Source organism: Meleagris gallopavo, chromosome 8, assembly GCF_905368555.1.
Source record: "Meleagris gallopavo chromosome 8, MGAL_WU_HG_1.1, whole genome shotgun sequence".
NCBI lineage: Eukaryota > Metazoa > Chordata > Aves > Galliformes > Phasianidae > Meleagris > Meleagris gallopavo.
Window position 1 is genome coordinate 11,389,998 of NC_139411.1, and position 20,914 is coordinate 11,410,911.

The 20,914-nt window shown below is 43.5% G+C and overlaps 1 protein-coding gene and 1 long non-coding RNA gene across 2 annotated transcripts in view; one reads left to right on the forward strand and one right to left on the reverse strand.

Moving 5' to 3' along the window:
• Positions 1-8,764, forward strand: part of NUDT13 (nudix hydrolase 13) — a 10,005-nt gene extending 1,241 nt beyond the window's left edge. Inside the window, exons 2-10 of the mRNA XM_085229587.1 lie at positions 2,548-2,652; positions 3,140-3,279; positions 3,879-3,986; positions 4,362-4,468; positions 5,381-5,506; positions 5,653-5,764; positions 6,431-6,585; positions 7,168-7,368; positions 7,810-8,764. Of these exons, the coding sequence (XP_085085713.1) occupies positions 2,564-2,652; positions 3,140-3,279; positions 3,879-3,986; positions 4,362-4,468; positions 5,381-5,506; positions 5,653-5,764; positions 6,431-6,585; positions 7,168-7,368; positions 7,810-7,878 (1,107 nt within the window). The 5' untranslated portion in view covers positions 2,548-2,563 and the 3' untranslated portion in view covers positions 7,879-8,764. The remainder of the gene's footprint in view (positions 1-2,547; positions 2,653-3,139; positions 3,280-3,878; positions 3,987-4,361; positions 4,469-5,380; positions 5,507-5,652; positions 5,765-6,430; positions 6,586-7,167; positions 7,369-7,809) is intronic.
• A 3,561-nt stretch (positions 8,765-12,325) lies between these two features.
• LOC104911938 (uncharacterized) lies at positions 12,326-19,146 on the reverse strand. Its single transcript, XR_004160481.2, has 4 exons — positions 19,067-19,146; positions 18,667-18,816; positions 17,942-18,097; positions 12,326-12,926 (listed from the first exon to the last, which is right to left on the reverse strand). It is a non-coding gene; the product is annotated as an uncharacterized LOC104911938 (long non-coding RNA).
• Positions 19,147-20,914: the final 1,768 nt, after the last annotated feature.

Consider the following 20,914-nt stretch of genomic DNA (forward strand, 5'->3'; position numbering starts at 1 on the left):
GCAGCAGCTTCTGGAGATGTGGCAAACTTACTCCTGAAAACAGAACGCCGCTAGAGCTTCCTAACTTTCAACTTCTTAATTTTTAACGGGATTTTCTCAGGCGGACATGACCCAGCTGTTTATTAACTAGTAATGCCAATGCCAAAGGTGAGGCTGCTGACAAGAAGAAGCTGTAATAAAATGAAACCAAGCCTTTATCGAATCCTTACAGTTGGAACAGTCCCTTAAAGGCCATCTGGTCCAGCTCCCCTGCAGGGAACAGGGTCAGCCACTGCTCCACCGGGACCACATCCAGCCTGACCTTGGGTGTGTGCAGGGCCGGGGTACCACCTGCCTCCCTGGGCGGCCTCATCAGTTATAGGTTAGTTTGTATCTACAGCATAATGACAGAGGGAAAGACTACTCATTAACTTTATGTTTAAAGAAGTGGTTTGTCTTACCCCAGCCTTTTCCAAGGAAAGAAGCATTTTTTAGCAAGAGGTTCCTTGTGGTGTGTGACCGCACGTTTTCAGTGTGAGCTTGCTAGCTTAATGCATCTGCTTTGCACTAGTGAGCTGACAGCAGTCCCAGGGCTTGTGTCCTCTTATTGGGAGCAGCTGGCAAGACAGAAGAGCAAGAACTAGTAAGATTACTACCACAACTGGTTTTGGCTCAGCAGATCTACTGGCTTGTTTTAACTGCTGGGTGGGTTTACACTGGAGATTACACTGCAGTGCTCTATCTTATTAAGGGAAGATGTTTTGTCCATTAATCCAATTAGCATTGTAGGTTAATAAGACCGTGTTTCCCGAAGCAGAGCAGTCTCACAAATAACATAATTACACCTAAACTCATAAGCAATGCCAATAACTGGAGTGGTATTTCCCTGCATATTCTACTTATTATTTTCCTGCCTACTCTACTTACTTTGTCTTACAAGCAAGCTCTTGAGTTACACGACAACTTCTCAATTAGGAAATCACACCAAACAGCTAAAGGCGCTGAAAACATTTACATGTTGATAAAATTCCCTTTCTCCTCAATATAGGCAGATGGGTTCCAGCCCAGGGTAACGTTTTCAGTACCAGAGAAACGTATTCAGTTACGAAGGCATGAAAAGTACGTATTGTTGTTCTGTTAACTCTCCTGGCAAAGAGCATTTTCTAATCGGGGCCACTGCAAACTCAGCTGCAGGTCTGGGTGTTAGAACACTCAGCAACTCCATTCTTCAGATGTGTGCAGCTGTTGGCATATTTTCCTCTTTGGGAACACATGATCCTTAACTTCAGACAATGCCCTTACGCTGCTGACACAGAAAACAGAAACTTGCAAAGAAAAAAAGAAACTAAACAAAGGGAACTAATATTTTCAGAATAGCTCAACGTATTGCAGCAGCATTGTTCCCATAATAGCTTCTGCTTGGCAATTACAGTATGTGGAATTCTGGCAGAATGAAGCATGCAGGGAGAGCAGCCCCACAGCTGCAGGAGGTGACGGAAAGCCGGAGCAGATCCTGTCAGCCACCCAACTGAGCCGAGGGTACCCAAACTACATTTCCCAGAGCTCCTGCTGGGGGAAGAGCGACTCAGTGTGGTCAGACAGCTGCTGTTTGCTCTGCTTGCTGGAGGAGCCGTGCTTCCAGCTGAGGTCAACAGCGGCCTTTCGGAGCTGTTTCCTGCTGCTGCAGACAGCACGCCTTCTGCTCCGAGCACAGTAAGTGGGCAAAGCGTTTGCGAAGTGGCTGGTCTCGATCCCCCTCCTGCAGGGTGGGCAGAGATGTCGGGAGCCACCGCGACACCTCCACAGCACTGAGCAGAGACTGCCTGCCTGCAAGGAGAGGAGCCTCTGCTCAGGCACCACCCAGCTCAGGAGCCAACCTTCCTCAGAGGAAAGACTCGCTGCCTCTTCCTTGGCGCAGCTTACACGTCCCAGCCTGCAGGATTAAGGAAATGCAACTTCCTTCTTAGAGAGCTTTGAGATCTGTGGTTGGAAAGTGAAATACTCGACATAATTGCTGAGGACTATGAATCACAGCTCATTTTTGTTTCAGATGAATGCCTGAGATGACTGTTTTCTGGAGCTGAGTTCAGGCGGCAGTCTGTGATTGCCTGAGCTGACAACGTGGTAGGATCCTTTGGCACAAAAGCCATTCTCAGCTGGAGATGATCCAGTTCAGCTGCAACTGCTGCCTCTCGTTGAGCTCTGGGAATTCTCTTCCACCACCGATATTTTGTCTTTCATTCCCTTCTGGCATCAGTGCCTTTCCCACAGATCTGCTGCTTGCTGCAATAGGATGTTCAGTTGGATGAAGGCCATTACAACTGCGTAGGAAACAAACAAGAAAACAGCCACTCTCACTGCTCTTTATCCCACTGGTACAGGAGTTTAGAGAAATATTTAACCTCATCTTGTAGCACTTTAAGATCTTCTGTGCACACTCAATTTAGAAAGCAAATGCCAGCATTCTGTGCGTTCTGTAAACACATGCATTGGGTTATTGCACCTTTTAAATCAAATTTACGTTTTCAAGGCCACAGTGTTATGTTCTGTGCTTCTCTTTTCACACAGAAACAACTTCCCATTGATGGTGATTATGGCTGCGATTTATCTAGCAGCATATAGAAGATCTGCTCTCTTCTGCAGGTCACATTCCACCTACGTTAGAAAAATGAGGTAAGTTCTCATCTAATTCTCGTTTGCACTGAGACCAGGATTTGGCACTCTAGTATTCACTGTCACAAGCAGCCCTACCCAAAATGTAATGCCAGCTTTCATTTTGTAGCAGTTCAGCAGAGACTCAGGAGTCCTGCGTGTGCTTTGTAAGTGGGAGTGGTCAAAATTTCCACACTCCCTTCACTATGGAGAAGAGCGAGTTGCCTTAGGCTGAAACTCTTTAAGCGAATGCCTGTGCTCACTAAAGAACTCAAAAAAAATAATTCAGGCAGACTTGAAGTGACGCTACTCACTTAATTTGAATACTACTTCAGACAGTCTGGAAGGAGCGCACAAACAATCATGTCTTTAAAAGAGCCCTCTTGGATTGAGAGACTTGGGTTACGTCTTGGGTCTGCTGTCTGAAATAGATGTGTCCAAATAAGCATAGCACATGTAACATTGACATGATCTCAAATTCATCATTCCAACTCCTTTCTTACTGAAGGTACTTGAATAAGCTAAAGGAAGATGACAGCTTGTGTAGACAAGCCCAGACCTCAGGAACTTTTTACATCTTTCACAATCTCTCACCCTTCCTGCAGAAAGTCGGGAAGAAATATTTGACACCACAGCTCAGTGCAGCAGGTAAGCAGGTGTCCAGACAGGGCGTCACCCAGGTCACGCGGCTCAAATGATACAGGGTCATTTGCAATAAACAACACCTTACATGGGTTAAAAAAATCAATCAAGACACACATAGAACATCCTGTTATATACAGCATGCTGTTTGTTATCAAAAAAGAATATTTGGAGTTAAAACCTTAGCACATTGACGTGAGCCCATGCTCCTCGCATACACATGGTATCAAAATATACCTGAGCTGCTTTGAGATTATAGATTTTGAATATTTGGGACCATAACTTCTGAAGAGCTGGTAGAATAAGAGACAACAAATTTTGCCACTAAAGCAGGGAGAAGTACCAAGAGAAAGGTATCAGCTGGTATAAGAGAGAATTGGAACGGACAGCTGTTCCTCAAGCATAAAAACTTTCGCATCTGTAGCTTGACGTGGTCTAAAGATCCAACATCTAGGAAGGAAGCTACGCTTCTCGTCTCGTGCTCTTACATGAACACCCTGCCTCGAGCCCAGATTGCTCAAGCCTTGGCAATGCATAAAGAGCTTCATAGTCGTATAAATTAACTTGTCTTATGGCTTTTCCTTCCCCTTTCTCCTGCTCTTTAGAAATGAAAAGGATCCTGGAGAAATTCAAAGAGACTGAACAGTGGATAGAGAAGTCGGTGCTGATCGGTTGTTCAGATGAGCACGTACCACACTTTGCCCTGGATTTAGGTTGGGATGACTCCTCTTCCATCTGTGTTGGCATCACATTTGATGCACTGAGATGAAGATGCTGCTGAGGCAGCGTCCCTTCTCCATGCTGGATGATTACTTACTGCCAAGAGGAATCAGTCGATCCTCTGCAGGAGCTGCTGTGAGCGCAGTGATTGAGCCACCAAAGTGTAGCTCAGCTGCGCTGTGGTTCCTCTGGGCGCATTTGTAAAGGTGGGCTGTTTGCAGGTCACTTTACGTTTGGAAATGCGTACCACTGAAGTGATGTCACTTCCATGGGAACTTCCAGAAATTGTATACCGGAACAATGAAGGGTGTAAAGTTGGGATAAGAACTGCAGTTCATGAAATCACAGATTTGTTGTTTTTTAAGCAGGAGCCTTGGAAAAATCAGTCATTGAGGCTGAGCTCAAGGGATCGTTCACTGACTTACGAAAGGCTTTCTTTGTAGTGGATGAGAAGGATTCTTCTTTGCTGGCCTCGGTACAGTGCAGGATTTGTAACCTTAATAAGTTATTATTCGTAACATTTTTGTCTCCCACATTGTTTTATGACTTCATATGTATTGTGGAAGTATCTACTGTCAGTTTTTAGCCAACTAGGTACAAGGATGCTATAAATTACAGCTCTTCTCCCAAATTTGCTGTCACAGAAGTTAGCTGCAATAGGAAGAGAAGCAGACAAGTGGCTTAACAATGATTGCAGTCATTTGCCATTTAGCATCAACCTGCTGCATGCCGAGCACGAAATATACTGATCTCAGCAGCAGTGGCAGTTTCAGCAATCCCACTTTGTCCTTGGCAATTAATACACACAGCTTTTCTATTATCCTCTTGGCAAATTGAATTTCAAGAATGGCCTTACAGATCTTCTGTCAGAGCTGCTCTGTTACAGCTGCACACTTACAAATTGTTACTCTTCAGACGCCCTGTTTGGAAGACCTAAGGAAAGACTCGCGTGTGAAAATTAGGTGTCCAAACAGAGAAGCAGAAATAATTGTTTTTTTTTGTTTGTTTTGTTTTTCCTGCTCTGTAATGTTTATGATGTGTGGGTTATTTTTCCCCTAAAGGTATATGGGGCTGGCATCTCCTTGGCATAGTTCAGTTCTCATTAGTACGCCCATTATGTCCCAATATGGAACAACTCTTCCTCCACTTCCCCATAAAATGATGAAATCTGGATGCTAGAGCAGTAAACATAGAACACCAATTACAGAAGACTCCCTTCATCAAAACAGTGCCCATATTTCATTTACATTATAGAGGCTTCCAAATGTAATCAGAGTTCATGCCCATAACAGCACGCTGGGAAGAAAACAGCAAAGCATCACTTGGGGAGACTGCTCTGAATTGTCTGGCTCTGGGTGTCAGTAGACCTGTATTTCCTTCTTCGTAGGCCCAGGCCCTTCTCCGGTGGCACGATTCCCACCAGTACTGTAGCAAAACTGGGCAGCCAACTCAGAAAAACGTAGCTGGCAGCAAGCGCGTGTGCCACGCCAGTGGAATAACTTATTACCCACAGGTAAGCACCTGGGCAGCACAAGTAAGCACAGGGTCACTGCTCGGCCACACAGACGGTGTGGACCCCCTGCCGGCTAGGAAGAGTCCCCACTTTCACTTACTTGTTTGGTCTGAACTCCTTCCTTTGCTCTTGGGTGCATTTTCTAGATGTCTCCAGTAGTTATCATCTTGGTGTCTGACGGCAGCCGCTGCCTCCTCGCACGACAGGCCTCGTTTCCTCAGGGGATGTACACCGCTCTGTCTGGCTTCTGTGACGTAGGTAAGGCGGCCTCTCGTCCAGCACGGTGCCCTCAGATGTGCAGAGCTGTGGGACATCAACCAAGAGCCTTCTCACAAAAGATGAATGACATGTGGTTGATACCACAAAAACAAGGATTGGATCAGCATCGTTATTCAGACAGGGTTCAAAATAATATATATGTGAAGAGAATGGGTGAGTTATGAGTGTGTATCAGTCACTGTAGTCCCCGATAGTAAATTTAGGTGTAAGGCTTGCCAGAATAGAACACCCAGATACTTCTTGGTCTGTTTTGTGCACCCCCAGATACTTCTTAGTCTGACTTATATCTCATACCATCTGGCTCAAAAAAACCCCAAAACTACAGACCTCTTATTACAGGAGGGAAAGTGGCTTAAAAAGGGAAACAAAGAGGGGTAGCCCCACATTCTGTCCACTGACTGCATACAGATAAAACCAAAAGTGTCTCTGATGGTTTTGGTTAAGGGAGGCAAGCACTGGCAGCAAGATGCTCAATTCAGTGAATAAACAGTGAATAAGCATTCCCAGGTCAGCACAGCCAGAGCTCCTGCTCACGCTTGAGCAGTCAGGGCTGGAATACCTCAGAAATGAGTGTACCTACATTTTCTTGCCATGGTTTACTGCCCTGATGTCAGCCTGCCCTTACTCAAATATGGTTGCTTCTAGGCGAAGCCGTGGAGGAGGCAGCCCGGCGAGAAGTGGCAGAAGAGGTTGGCCTGGAGGTGGAGTCGCTCTGGTACTCAGCATCCCAGCACTGGCCCTTCCCCAGCAGCTGCTTAATGATAGCTTGTCATGCATTGGTGAGGAGACAGCAGTTAGAGGTGAGTGGACTCGTGTTCCTCCAAGGCATTTCAATGCCAGCCTTACATAGCAGAATATTTTTTGGTCCAAAGACTTTAGCTTGGATAGCATCAGCTCCTGCCTAAATGCTCTTTTCAGCTAGCTTCCTACAAGTGAAAAAGAGACTGGAAAATAAGGATTGCTTCTGTTGTAACATGCAAAGTTTTACACAGGTCACTGAACGTACAAGCCCAGGGCACAACGCCTCTACATTTTTTTCCTCTTAACTTTGCAGAGCAGTTACCTTCTAATATTCAAAAGATTATCCGCTGTAGAGCATGCAGCTTCTGCTACATTAATTACTGCGATCAGACACTAGTACTTTGCAGACCAATGCCACAATGGAACAGGGCTAACCGACTCGTGGCTTCCCTAAGGAAACACCAGTGGGCAGTCATGTCCTCTCCTGTGCTGGCATCAACAATTAGTTCCAGCGTAGATTAATCACTCCAGGGATTCTAGCATGATTCTAGCACAGGATCTTTGAACCCCTCAAGAACGAGGGGCCGCCGCCCGCATTTAAAGCTGATTTAAGAAACTGGTACTCCCCTAATTCTTTCCAGATCAGTATGAACAGCCTGGAGCTGGAGGAAGCCCGCTGGTTTGGCCTGGAGGAAATCATGGAGGGTCTCAAGCGAGAACCCAACTCTGCAAAGCAAGACAATGGAAGGTTTTTACCCTGGTTCCCTCCCAAACAGGCCATTGCTCACAAATTGATCAACGAGTGGGTTAAGCAGCAGACTTCCCAGTCAACTCAGGTGCTATGATTTCATCAAGCCTATACCTCTAGCAGGATTATTAACTCTTGACATGAAAGCTTCCACAGCTGAAATCTGTCGTACAGCAGGTGCAACCTGATGGCAGTCCTACATTTGGATACAGCACCCTACACATTTCTGAACTGATCATTCTCAGACAACTCCCTGCACAGTGGATCACCTTTGAGATCCATCAACTTGTAGTAAACGTACAATAAAATTATTTGTCCCAAAGCACAAAACTTTGTCATCTGCTGCCGGTGTTGCCCAGTAAGCAACAGAACAATGAGCCCAGTGCAGCTATGACCCTCTTTTCTACATTTTATACATCTAGAGGTTGTGAAGGATATTTGAACCCATCATTTTTTCAGAAAAAACGTTAAGGGAGTGAGGTCTTTTAGTGTTCACCTGTATATCAATCTGGATTGACTATCAAAGAAACAATAGAAAGGCAATGCCTGTATGCTCTCCCCTTCTTCCATTTCCCTTACCTTTATGTCTTCCAGTTTCATATGAATCTTTTTTTGCCCCAAATGATAAGCATACTCCTCCTTCGATGATATACGAGAGTAACTGAAACTACTTCTGGAGACACCGTTTTCGCTGCTATACAGAACATGACACTTCCATCCTAAGGAAGAGAGAACAGAGCTACCTGGTGGTAGAGAGTGGAAGAGCAAAGCCTATATATGAGCATATTAGAACCCAAAAAACCGAAAGGTGATATATTACCGAAAGACGCGTCTCTCACCCTGTGCCAGAAGTCTAGCTTGCTTAGAGAACTGGTCTTGCTTTACTGGTGAAATGGTATCGTGTTTGCGGGGAGAGTGACAAAGATTTAGGGAAAGAAAAGCAGAGAAGGCAGACGGAAGGATCTGCTGCTTTTTTAGTCTCAGTCCTTCCTGCTTACTTGGCCAGAATTCAAATGTCAAGATTGCTAAGCGATTAGTACAGATACTTGAAGGGGGAACAGGACAAAAAGTCGGTACAGATTGGAGCATTATTGGTGCCTCCCCTCCAGCCCAGCCAAACCTTTAGATGAACTCACGCACAACTGAGCTGCAACTCTCCTGCTTCCAGTTTCCTTTGAAATGTGCCTCTCGGCCTCTTTGTGGCGGTTGCTCCCGTTTTCTCTCCCATCATTTTAATGCTCCATTTTTCTCTTCCTCTCTCATCTCTGGAACGTGCCACTTCCACTTTCAGCTCCACTCCTTTCTTCCTCTTACCTGCAATGAGAACACTGTAGAGTTAGACCCCAGCCCGAAGGATATTTGTGCTTCTTACGCCCCTTCCGCATTCTTCTTAACCTCCATACCTCGCTGCATGCACTTCCATAACATGACCCAGGCTTGCTTCCAGATTACAAACTCAGTTTGGTGTGCTCAGTGCTTTCTGAATATCCGCACAGGATCTGCTCTCTGCGCTAGAAAGAGAACTAAGAAGAAAAAGGGGCAAAAGGTAATATACCTGAAGGAGCAAAGGAACGGCTGTGGGACTTGTGCAGCAACTTGAACTCTGTGAGTATGCAACTGTTCTTCTACTTCACAGTATATATCCATCAAACCAGCTGCAGCATGACCAGAATTTGACATCGGAAAAAACTGACCTCTGTTTGCTGCGAAATACTGGCTTACTACTTAGCAAATGATGCTTTTTACTCTGTCAGGCAGGCAGGCAGCAGGCTCCAACTGAAAGAACCAACATCAGCTCCTTCAGAACTGTCCCCTCCGCATTGCTGATACACAGCTGACTTGGCAGGACGTCCCTGTGGGGTGATGCGAGCTGATGGGCTGCCCAGGCTGAGGCTGACACCGACAGACTTTAGGACAGCAATAAGAGCTGCAGCTCTGTATGTATTCAGAGTGTAACGGGTTTTTAAAGGGCTTCACATTTGATACCACTTTTTAAAAATTCCTTAACCCGTGCTCTTGGCATCCCTCCCCAGTTATTTATATTGTGGCATTCACAGGGAAGCACTGCTGAAATGAAACCGGCAGCCCAGCCTGCAGCTGCCATTTAGAACATATTCACCTTGGCTTACTAACAGATGGCAAGCAGCTGTGCGAGGGTAAAAACACCTGCCAGATGTCATTCATGCAACACGATGCTAAGTAAACGCGCATCAGACCAGGACAAGAGCAGTTTTGCAGCTTTATCTAAGAGAAGCTGATGGTTATTTGTGTCACAGGAACACAGCAAAAGCAAAGAGCAAACACAAATTCAGCCTCACTGGTCTGTCTGAGCTACAAAAACCTAGAGAGGTTTTATGAGTGAATCTACATACGCCTCCAGTCACAAGAGGTTTGCAGCAGCGATCTGCAGGAAATATGATAGTTAAACATGGATGTTGTCAGTACGCAGCCTGCAGAATTCCACAGCCAAATCATATCCCACTTCACAACCAAACTAGGAGCGTCAAAGCAAGTGCTACTGCAGAAAAATAAACCGTAAGAAAGTGACAGGAAAGACCGACGGCAGAGAGCAGCAATAAAACTGCGTCATCTCTTAAATTCTCAGCCATCAGTATTAACAGTCAAAGGGGCATCGTTTCATTGAACATTTAATCCTTCATCAGCCCTATAACTATAATGTCCTTATAACTGCAGGTACAGTTAATAACCTTCACCAAGTTAAAAACATCAGGGCTATGCTAACTTAGATTAGCACAGCTGCCATCCTTGGTTTTCATTCCTCCTTTTACCCTAACAAAAACACCTGTCCGGGAAATATTTCAGCCTGGCACCTGAATCCACAACACTGCATGTCACAGGACAGTTTCCTAGCCTGGAAGCACAGCCAGCATGTATTCCTACACCTGTTTATGGTTTCTGTCTTACCTCAACAGAACAGCTCATCTATATTTTACTGTATGATTACATACAAAAGATAAGCTGAAACCACAACGGCAACTATGGTTTTGCTATTGAGTTTATTATCATCAGCACCTGGAATCCATAATAGGAAATCTCACCCATCCATACAAGGCAGTAATCTTGACGGTGGCTGAGAGCACACTCTACGCACATCAACCATCAACCAAAGCTTCCTTCATGCTCCTGATTCTTCATATTCTTGAGCAGTTCACTGATTTTTTTTTTTAAGCAGCTTTGTATCTGCTTGTTTACCCCAAGAAAAACAACAATCCTCCACAATGGTATTTTTGTAGAGGAATAAAATAAAGTTGGAGGAAGAGATACATTTTCATCTCAGACCCGCCAGAACAGATGCACTTGCGTTCCGTTCCAAGAAAGAAATGCCAAGGGGGAGGAGCAGATGTTGCTGCAGCCTCTGCAGCATCCCACGGGACCCTGAGGTGGTACAAAGGGCCTGCTCTGACTCCTGCTGTTATTGAAAATGAACTCCAGTTTCTCAAGTTACATAAATAGCTGCAGCAGGTACATAAATAGCTGCAGCAGGAGCTGTGCAAATATTCGTAAAAATTGCTTGTCCGCTATTGCAAGTAATGCTTGTTCTGGAGGTAATTGTTATTCTTATTTTACAAGGAAAGAAAAGGAGAAAAGTCCTACGCAGGGTGGCAATCCCTCACGGCAAAAGGGGAGGCTGCCATCTGCTTACTTATACAACAAGGATTCTGATAACAATTTGCAGGCACAGAGACTCCAAGTAGCAGGCAACACCACCAAAGCTGCATTTGCACAGAGCTAGCTACGCTTAAACACTGCTCCTCTTGAACAGCACCTCCTCCCCAGTGACCAGAAAGGAGCTGAACTCACACTGACAACGTTGCAGGCCTGTGGGCTGCCGACTTCTGAGCTTAACTGCACAACCCCTGCTAACAGCGATTAGTTAGAGGTTCTCTTTCTTCAGTTCCCGCCTACTCCATAGAGCTGACCAGGGGAAAAAAGTGGCAGCTGCCAAACTATCCAGGTGTTCCAGAGAATCTAAACAAGTTCAAGATCTCTAGCATCTCATGGGAGTGATTTCCATCTGTTATACTGAAGAGGAAAGATCAGTTAATCATCTTCTTGCTTGCAGCATACCAGTCAACAACCACTCCATTCAGAACCCAGGCTCCGGGGATTATGCCACGAACAAGAAAACTGCATTTCTGGGAAGGGTTAGAAGTCCTGGGATAAGCAAAACAATGTACAAACATTGGATGCTCAAGTGAGCAAAGTGAATAGTTAGTTGGAACAAAGTACTAGTTCATAATATTCATAATTCCATTTGATTGAGAAAGCCGTTGAAAGGGAAACATGCTGCACTTGTCTTCCCTAATTAATTCCATCAGGATTCCTTTGCTGAAAATTCTCTTGCAAAATTAAAAGCAGAAACTCCTCGTGCGCTACTTCAGAGCAGTGCAAGAGGCAGCGTGCAAGTGCTGATTCTTAGATGGCAAATTCTCCAGTGAGTAGATCTGTAGTACTGAAGGGCTCCACCAGGAAGCTGCTAAACAAATGGATGGAGTTGGAGTAAATGCCACCTGACAGAAGTAACACAGTCTGGTTGATAAAAGTCTCATTACCCAAGAAACAAGATCAGCTGGAGTGCCTCCGAAAGAGCCACTTTGTTCTGAACTTGCTCAGGTTACGTTTTTCAGATAACGCTTTTGAAGAGTCCTGACATTTTTTGACCTGTACGATGCAGGCCATGGGCAACTCAAACTCTCAAGTCCAAGCACATTTGTGAAAATATTTAAGTTTATCTAACAACTCAATGGAAAATGTTAGCTAGCTTCCTTAATTATGCTGCCTATTAAAACGTAAATCCTTTCTACTGTCGAAGAAGGTCTGTTTTCCAGCACTAACTGCTGGTTATCCTTACCTGCTAGATGCAAGAATTGTTTCTCAGTTTCTGGATTTCAGCATAGGTTTGTCTAACCCCCATTGCACCTCACCACTCTGCAATCCAGACTCCTCAAACTTCAGTAGCATCATTGTAGCACCTCATTCTTACACAACATCAACAGATGCCAAATACAGAGACGTCACAGCCACTGCACTCCTTGTTCACACTCATTTCATTCACATATAGTCTCCACGTTTTTCATTTGTACTCAAACATCTTACAAGATATTCCTCATTTACAAAACAGAGAGGCCCAACCCAACAAACAGTAGAAAAGCAACCAAACCAACAAGAAATAGAAAAAAAAAAACTTGTGAAAACCACCATAGTACGGAGTAGTTGAAAAGTCAGCAAGCATTCGATGTAAGTTGTGACGGGCTCTTGAATTTCAGTGGACCGATGGCAGTGTATTACTTTCAGAAAAGTTTTTGTAATTTATTGCAAACTTTGTTGGCACAGCAGTTAGGTAATGATACCTGCCATTGTGTTCCTGAGTATGTTCCAAAAAAGCTCACCAGCAACAGAAGCTCAGCCACCGAGCTTATCTTCTGCCTGCTCAGACATTTGACTAGTTGCATGGAAGGAAAAATAGAAAAGATATGGAAAAGTCCAATGAATCCAGCAGATCTGCCTTCTTGCTCTCTACAGATCAAGAATTGCTATATATTTTCTTCCATATTTACCTGGTTAAAACGAAGTCTTTGTATCCAGAGTAGATTGTTCATTCCATGTGAAAGCACCTCCAGGTCATATTTTCTGGAAACAACAAAACCAAACAGTTCAGACTGAGCTCATCTACTACTGTTACCCAATCGGTCATAATGGAATCCAAAAAAAAAAAAAAAAGCCTCCACAGTGAAAGTGCTTTAACGCCAAGAACTTCCAACACTTTGGTACAGAAGTTATGCATATTTTCAAAGGCAAAAAAAAAAAAAAAGCAGCTCCAGCAATCAAGTTGTACTTCTGTTTTTTATTTTAAATGAATTCAGTATTATAGCAATATTTGCATATTCTATCAGATTACTCAAATACTCCTGATTAGTAAAAAGCATTCTTACAACAATTATCCAAAGTTTTTACAGTACAGCATTTTCAGAAAAACAGTTTAATGTGTGATAAACATTGAATCAGCAGCCAAATCCACGCAAGAGAACACTCCTGCATGGTATTCCTGTCTCCCCGTGAATGCAGCAAAGTTTTCCAGATATTGACAGCACATTGCTATGGGTAAAGGATATTTTGGAAATACAGCAAATTGGAATGTCAGCTTTAAAAAAATAGTTTTGTAACAAGTTTCATTCAAGCCACAACATCATTTTGCAGTTTTCTGAAAACATACTACTTGCCTAAGACAGTACGCACATAGACAGCATTCACTTTATGCCTTTAAATCCATACTTAACACATATATAAAATGGTTTAAATTCAGACCTCATCTCTTCTCCTAAATGGTGCTAATCCTTCTGTCTCTTTTCCCAATCAGCCACGTCTCCTGAATTGAGACAGCCTCTTATTCTGTTACATCTTTACTAGAATCAATACTATCTAATTTCAGGTAAATACGTGCCCATACTCTGTAAAGTGTTAGGAGTGTCCTGCCAATCCAGCCTGAGCTCTATGAGATTCGAGCAGGTTAGTTACTAGGTTTGTATCCAACATCAACTGGTGTCAACTCAGCACCTTCCTCTTCAGATGCATGGCCGGATATAGTTGCTTTAACACAACTTGCCTGTAGTAAGTTCTAAGAAAGTTTCGTTAACAGAAATCATATACAAACCAAGACTACTGCCACCATCAGCATGGACCACAAAGTAGTAAAGCTTTGTATTATCAGGGAATTGGTTTTATGTGTCTCAAAACTTTCCGTCTGACAGACAGTGAACGCAAAGTACTTGATCTGGTGTACATGTGCATGGTGCTCCTGACCTACTGCTATCAAAATTAGAAACTAGATTGCACATCTTACCAATTAAGAAGTCCAGACTTAGTGTCTTATATAAGGGAATAGGTTGTGTCAACCAGAAATGACTGCCCACGAGTAACAACTCTTAACAGCCACAGGACACGACAGGAGTAGGCAAAGAGACCATACAGTTGCTCCTCTTTCACCACAAATAACTGTGATGGGAAAAGTGCATCATCCTGCTCACCATCCTCTGGGGGAAGACAAGCAGCTTCTCTCAAACTCCTTCATGTCAAACGTTGGCCATAGCAGTGTCAAGATTTCATCGCTGGGACTCACTTCAGAGTTAAGAGTCTTCACTTTCCTGAAGTGGATTTTTGTTTGCATTACCATGCCAACACTACCTGACACCCCACACACATTTTCACTGAAATTCCACATTATTCCTTCTATGCAAATAAGTAACGAGACAAGTAAATTGTGAGGAACTACCAGAACACTACACAGTATTAACCAAAATAAGAGGGTAAATTAGTGACATTCCTTGTTGGTGTCTCCAAAGCATATTTCTCTCCCGCTTCCTTTGCTTTCAATACTTATTTTGTCTTGGTAAACATTCAGATAAACAGATTCCAAACGGTGCACGCTGGAACTTCAAGCAACTAGCAGTCAAGGTATTTTGAACTGGCGAATGCTCAGATATTTTTTGTAATGGCTTTTTTTTTTTGGATTGGATCTTCTGGAGATAGTCAGAGACAGCTCCAAGTAAAGGAGACAGATTACTACTCGTTATTCACTGGGATCGCTACTCAGTGAAGCTTAAACAATTTCCGCAGCCAATCAACCAAATAAGTAATACCTTTCAGACACCTCTTAACTCACTTAGAATATCTCTATACTTTAGAGAACCAAGCTAAATACTTAGTAAAGCCTTAACTTTTACAGATAGCGTAGTAGAGGAATTAATACTCATATGCAGAAGGCACAGCATCTATATTAAGCACACAAAGCAGAAAGGGTTCTAGCTTTTTTTGAGAAAGTCTTAAGTAAAACAAACAAACTTAGTTGAAGTACTTGCAGCTATTATGTATTCACTGATTACATGTAGCTCTTACCTTTCTGACATTAACGGATTGTTGGAAGTAACGTTCTACCATACGCAACAAACAAGTACTTCACATAGCCTTCCATTTCTCCCTATTCAACACACAAGCAGGAATGTAAGCAATTCTTCCTCCGCTTGTCTTTCACAGCATATTTCATAATGACTGCTATTCAAACTGACATTTCTTGCTGAGAAAAATGAAGTTATATAGCGCTTCGCCATTCGTACTTGGAGAACAATACAGGAAATGGGCCTGAAGTGCTTTCAGTCAGATATAAAGATATTCTGCTGCAGTATCATATAGTCTACATTAAAAACAACCTAAGTGAATATGGTAATTCCCACAGCAGGGCTGTGGAGACTGAAATCACAGCTGTATACATATCGTGAATAAGTCACGTGATGCTTGGGAATTACTCTCTGAAGCGGTATTGTGATGCTATAAGAAAGCTCCCCTCTTCCAATAACTGGGAGATATTAACCTAACCATTCCAATGGTATTTCCCAGTTTTACCATCTGCAAACCTCAAATAAATAATCAAAACCTTTTCTTCCCACTTTTTCCTCTCTAAAATCCAAAGTAAATAGATGAATTCTGAAGGCGAATAAACCACACGCACCTCCTTTGAACATATTCATGGATTTTTTCCATAGGTGGAAGCATTAGATTTTGTGTCCTGCTAGAAATACTTACACAAGTTCAAGAGCTAAATGATGCTTTGTTTTTTTTTTTTCCTGGAATGCGTACAAAACACATGCAGACAATACTTCACCTTAAAATAATCTTTTCCCTTCAGGCTACTGAAGTCTCCCTCCCACAGGGGACCTCTGAACGCGTTTCTCTTCAACGATCAGGATATGCTTTACTGCATTTAGAGCACGAAATTTCAAAGCCACAAGCCTGTATAAGAGATGCAACAAGATACTCTCAATACGTGAGAAATTTAAGCACAGCTCTAAATGGCTACATCAAGAATTCCCTATCACTGAGCATCCAGTTCTGCCATACGGGAAAGAGAGACCAAAGCCGATTGCAAGACCAAAATGGTTTATTACCGCTGCAGGAAGAGAGATTCCAACTTCCAAATATTTTGTCTGATTCCAATTCCAAAGACACCACAACCTGACATACAAAGTCTGTCTACAGAGAAAGTAACTGAAAAGCACGTCACAGGAGAGACCTATAGCTCGCCAACTGCTGGTCATGTAAGCACTAATACTGTAACTGTATTAGTATTCTGTGATGAACTGCTAAGCCACGTAGCCTATACAAACATGCTGCACCGAGACACAAGCTTCAGGGCAGGCAATTTCAGAAAAGAAAACTTGCTCTCAGATGCGGCTGTGTTTCTACTTGGAGCAGAGACCAAGAGCACACTGGGCCTTCTGCACTTCCAGCAAACAAGTCCCATGCTGTTCCTATCTCAAATGTCGCCTACATTTACTCTGTGCTGCAAAGACACACTGTAGCAAGTTCTACATGCTTCATGCCAAATTTGATGGGCAGGATACAGCCATTTGCTGTACCAACCTTGAAACTCCAACCCTGACTGGAATGGTTTCGAGAGGTGGAAGCACAGGAGTACTCTATTCTGTAAGTAGCTCCCCACAATACTGCATTTGCAGAAAAATCAGAACTGACAACTTGCTCAGCTACTCTGTAAAAGCAGGCCATCTACAAGCAAAGAGTCACATCTCAGACCAAACCCCAAACTAAACTAAGTACAAAAAAAAATCAATAGGAAGTAATCACCAGCTTCACGCCCAACTCATGGGCTTTGTACTGAAGGTGGGACAAAAGGAGCAGCGTGTATCCGTTGCTCCTGCCTGGGGCAAACTTCTGCTGCACAAGCCGTGCGTACAAACACTTGGTGAATGTAACCTGAAAAGGCCAAAGCAAGAGAAAAAACACACACTGCAGTGTAACCGTGCTCTGTATGGGCATCAACTTTCCAGCAGTTCTGTCCAAACTTGGTTTTAAAATCACCAACATTACTGACCTTATTTGAGGTAGTATTTCAGATACATATGTTTGCCTAAAATGAGTCACTTTTCACACTTCACAAAAAATATTCCGGTTCCCATCATCTCTAAATAAACGTGAACTTCATTCAACGTAATACATTAAAAATGCAAAACAGTACTTATGCCAATAAGATATATATTTAAAAAAAGTGTAAGGCGTTAAGTAATTTCCCACAGAACTTAGTAAGCGATTCCTCTACTGCAACTTGTCACTTAATTATGGTCATCACATGCTCATCTGAAGGAAGGATGTGAAAAAAGCAACGTGGCCTCAGATCAGCGGGATCCCGCAGGTAGAAGGCCTCGACTGCTGCAGCCACCAACGACGGGTGCTGCTTCAGCACTGCCACAACGCCTGCTGTGCACTCGGTGTTAAGAGGCCTGGGTACTCTCAGGATAGCCGTGTCACCAAATTGCAACACTGCCTTAAGTGCATTGCAAGCCTCAAACGCTCCTTTTTAATTACTGTTGCCGTTTTCAGTAGCGTATTGAAGGACAGGAAGAAAGTTAACTCCTGCCTTGGGTAGGTGTGGCCTCCCAGCAGGGAATCAGAGTCCGCAAGTATTGCGACAGCTTATAAGGCAGCGCTCCCCACTATGCGCAATGCCCCAGGAAAGCTTCTTGCTGAAAGAGTACCAGCTTTACCACAGCTAACAGAAAAACAACTGAATACAGAGATTCCCAGGTAGCCCAGAATCAGTACTCTGTTACCAAACACCAAAAAAACCATACACGTACCCACTGTTTATACACAGCTTTCCAAACAGGTTCTTCATCTAGGAACTCTGAACGAGCAGATCACAACGCTAACATTTCTCAGACGGTTAGGCTTTCAGCAGGCAGCTCCCACTACTGCTCTTCAGTCTCTGACAGCAGAACGATGTGCAGCTCTCCCTTGTAAAAGAATACCCAGCAATCAGAAGCATTTTCATCAGATGGGAAAAGAACAGTGATACAAGCAACGCAAAGTTATGTTTCGTATATCAGAGAACCACAGAATGGCTTAGATCGGAAGGGACCTCAAAGCCAACCTAGCCCCAAATCTTGCTGTGGGTTGACTACCCTCCAGAAATTAAGGCTGCCCAGGGCCCCATCCACGGCACTGGGTATTTCCAGGTTTGGTCAAATACTTTTTTTTTTTTTCTCCTTAATATCAGCAGCACTGAAAATTTCCCTTCAGCTGGAAACGTGCCTCAGAACCCTCCAGCAGAACTGTAGACAGAAGCTGTAAACTCTCAGAGATCTCAGCCTAATGCCAGAGGGCTCCTGACTAAAAGATGCCGTATGGCAACATGCTTAGAAACCATGCTGTGGGTCAAGGCAAGCCTTGAGACCTGATCTCACCACTAACAGCCAGAAAACCTGGATTTTCAGCAGCTAGAGATGCGAGCAAGTTGAAAAAGGTACCCTACAGGTTCCAGCAGGTCACCTGCTGTTGCACTCACCCTGTTCTCAGGACTTACCTCTTTAGACAGAAATCAGCCATTTCTATCAGCAGTAGCTTGTAGGTTTCACCTCAGCATAGTATCATTTCAGAACACAGCCTCTTTCTAAGGCATCAGTGCCTAGTCGTGTCCTGCTCTCAGCTCACAGATAGCCTAGGTCATCTAGTCCTATGACGGAAACGAAGTGGGAAAGGAGAAAAAAAATAATTCTGAAGTAGAACTGGGACTAGAAATAGCATCCAGCTTCATAAAAGTAATCGGGGAGAAAGCTCATGTTCCGCTTTACCACCAGACATTTTGCATCATTGTGGCAAACAGACAGACCCATATAACAGAAAAAGCCTTATAACAAAGAAGCAATAATGGCAGAGCCATCACAATAAAGAGATGAAATAAAAAAGGGAAAAAAATTGCTCACCCATAACAGAAAAACCTAGGATTACAGGAAAAATCTTCACCAAGGAGGAATCTTCAGAAAGAGATCCTTCCCTGCTGGCAGTCAGCCCTTAAATGAGGTCTAAGAAGGGTGCAGCCAGGCTCCACCCCATTCAGTCACAAGCTGGATTACCTTCACCTGTGCTCCCAGGGCAACCCCAGTCCTTTCCCCAGATGTTCAGTCAGTGGTTGAGGCCATGACTCAACGGTTACGATACAGTCATCGAGGCCATCGGGAGCTAGAGCTAATACAACTAAATGCATGCTATGCTTTTTGCATAAATGTTTTTTGAATAAATAACGTACCCCACGAAAACTTCTAGAGAAGCATTGCAAAGGGCTGTTCTATACCGGGAACTGGACTCCATTGTTACATGTCCCTTCCAATCTCAAAGGAATGGGATTACCCTTCTGTTACTCCAACTGATGATTGGAATTCACGGTCTGCTTGTCCGAGTCACGCAGCCGCTTCCACCGAGGACAGCTTCATCTTATCTTGGGGCTACGATGCGACACCTTTTTTGAAGTGTTTCTAGTAACTTGAAACCTGATAATGGGTGGGCAAATAGAAAAGAGTCATCTCTCTTTAGGCACTCAAAGTTTCTGTTTTGCCAGTCATCTTCCTTGTCTTTCTTCTTTGCCTCTCATTCTGTGTTTTCCGTTAAAAAACAGCGAAGCAAAATCTTTGGGAGAGATCTTTCAGTATCTCATATTCAATCTTTTCCACTGAGAAAGGAATCTACCAGGTTATGGTCGTTGGATGATTTTTGGTTTTTTGCTTTTTTGAATACATGTAAGCAATAGAAGATGATAAAAATCCTCAGGATGTAGAAGAGGAACGGAGCCTCTTTTAGAGAGCAGGGGTAGAGAAATTATTCCAGTTTTCTCAGTAAGGACGATATAGTACTGCTCTCCTCGGGGCAAAGTTCTGCCCGAAGAGATTTCTTGAACACTAAAATATGTTGTTCGTTCTTCAGTTCAGGAAGTGCTGTTAGTTTTACTTGCTGGCAGTCCTTTTTATAGCAATTACTATGGCCATAGCAGTCCTCTGTACATCACCTTTATCTATTCTGATGCTGAAGCTTTGATTGTGAGTGCCGATAACATACATGCAAAGTCTGGTACGAGCTTCCTGTCTCTCACGACTCCCTTGTCACTCCTGGTAGTTGCAGGTACTGCAGTTTCTCGTACATTCTCTTTCACTTTATCATACTCTTATACACCTTGTGCTCAGCCCTCCCTTTAATTCTGCTCTCTTTGGCTCTCATCTTTTCCTAAAGGAGTCTACTCTGTTGCACATTTGATACTCAAAAAAAGCAAGCATCGCTTTCTGGAGACAACAGTATTTTCCTTTAGCTACGCCTCCGGCATCCCACGTTTCTTCCTTTTATATTTAAGCTTGCTGAATTCACGTCTGTGCATTTGTGCACTGAAGCACTTTTCTTCAGTTTTTATGCTTGTCTTACTCTATTCAGTGATTTCATTTCCTGAGTTTAACCCTTACTAAAGACTCCATTGGCTTCCCACCCAAATCTCATCCTCCTCAACCTATCGGTCACTTTCAGTACAAGTGTTCTTTCTTTATTTGAATTTTTTTGTTCCCCTTGTTCAGTTACACCTGCAGTGTATAGCAAGAAAATTCTTTGTAATGTCCCTTCCAGTTTTCTGTGGAGCTCTCATTAGCGAGGCTAAATTCTTCTCCTCTTTCTTGCTAGGGTATTCACAAAAACAGCACAAAGCCCTACCAGCTTTGAGTTTTATAATGTCATAGGAAATAGGATATAAAGCAATAAGATGTTATTTGAGGTTGATTAAACACGTCAGTGATGTG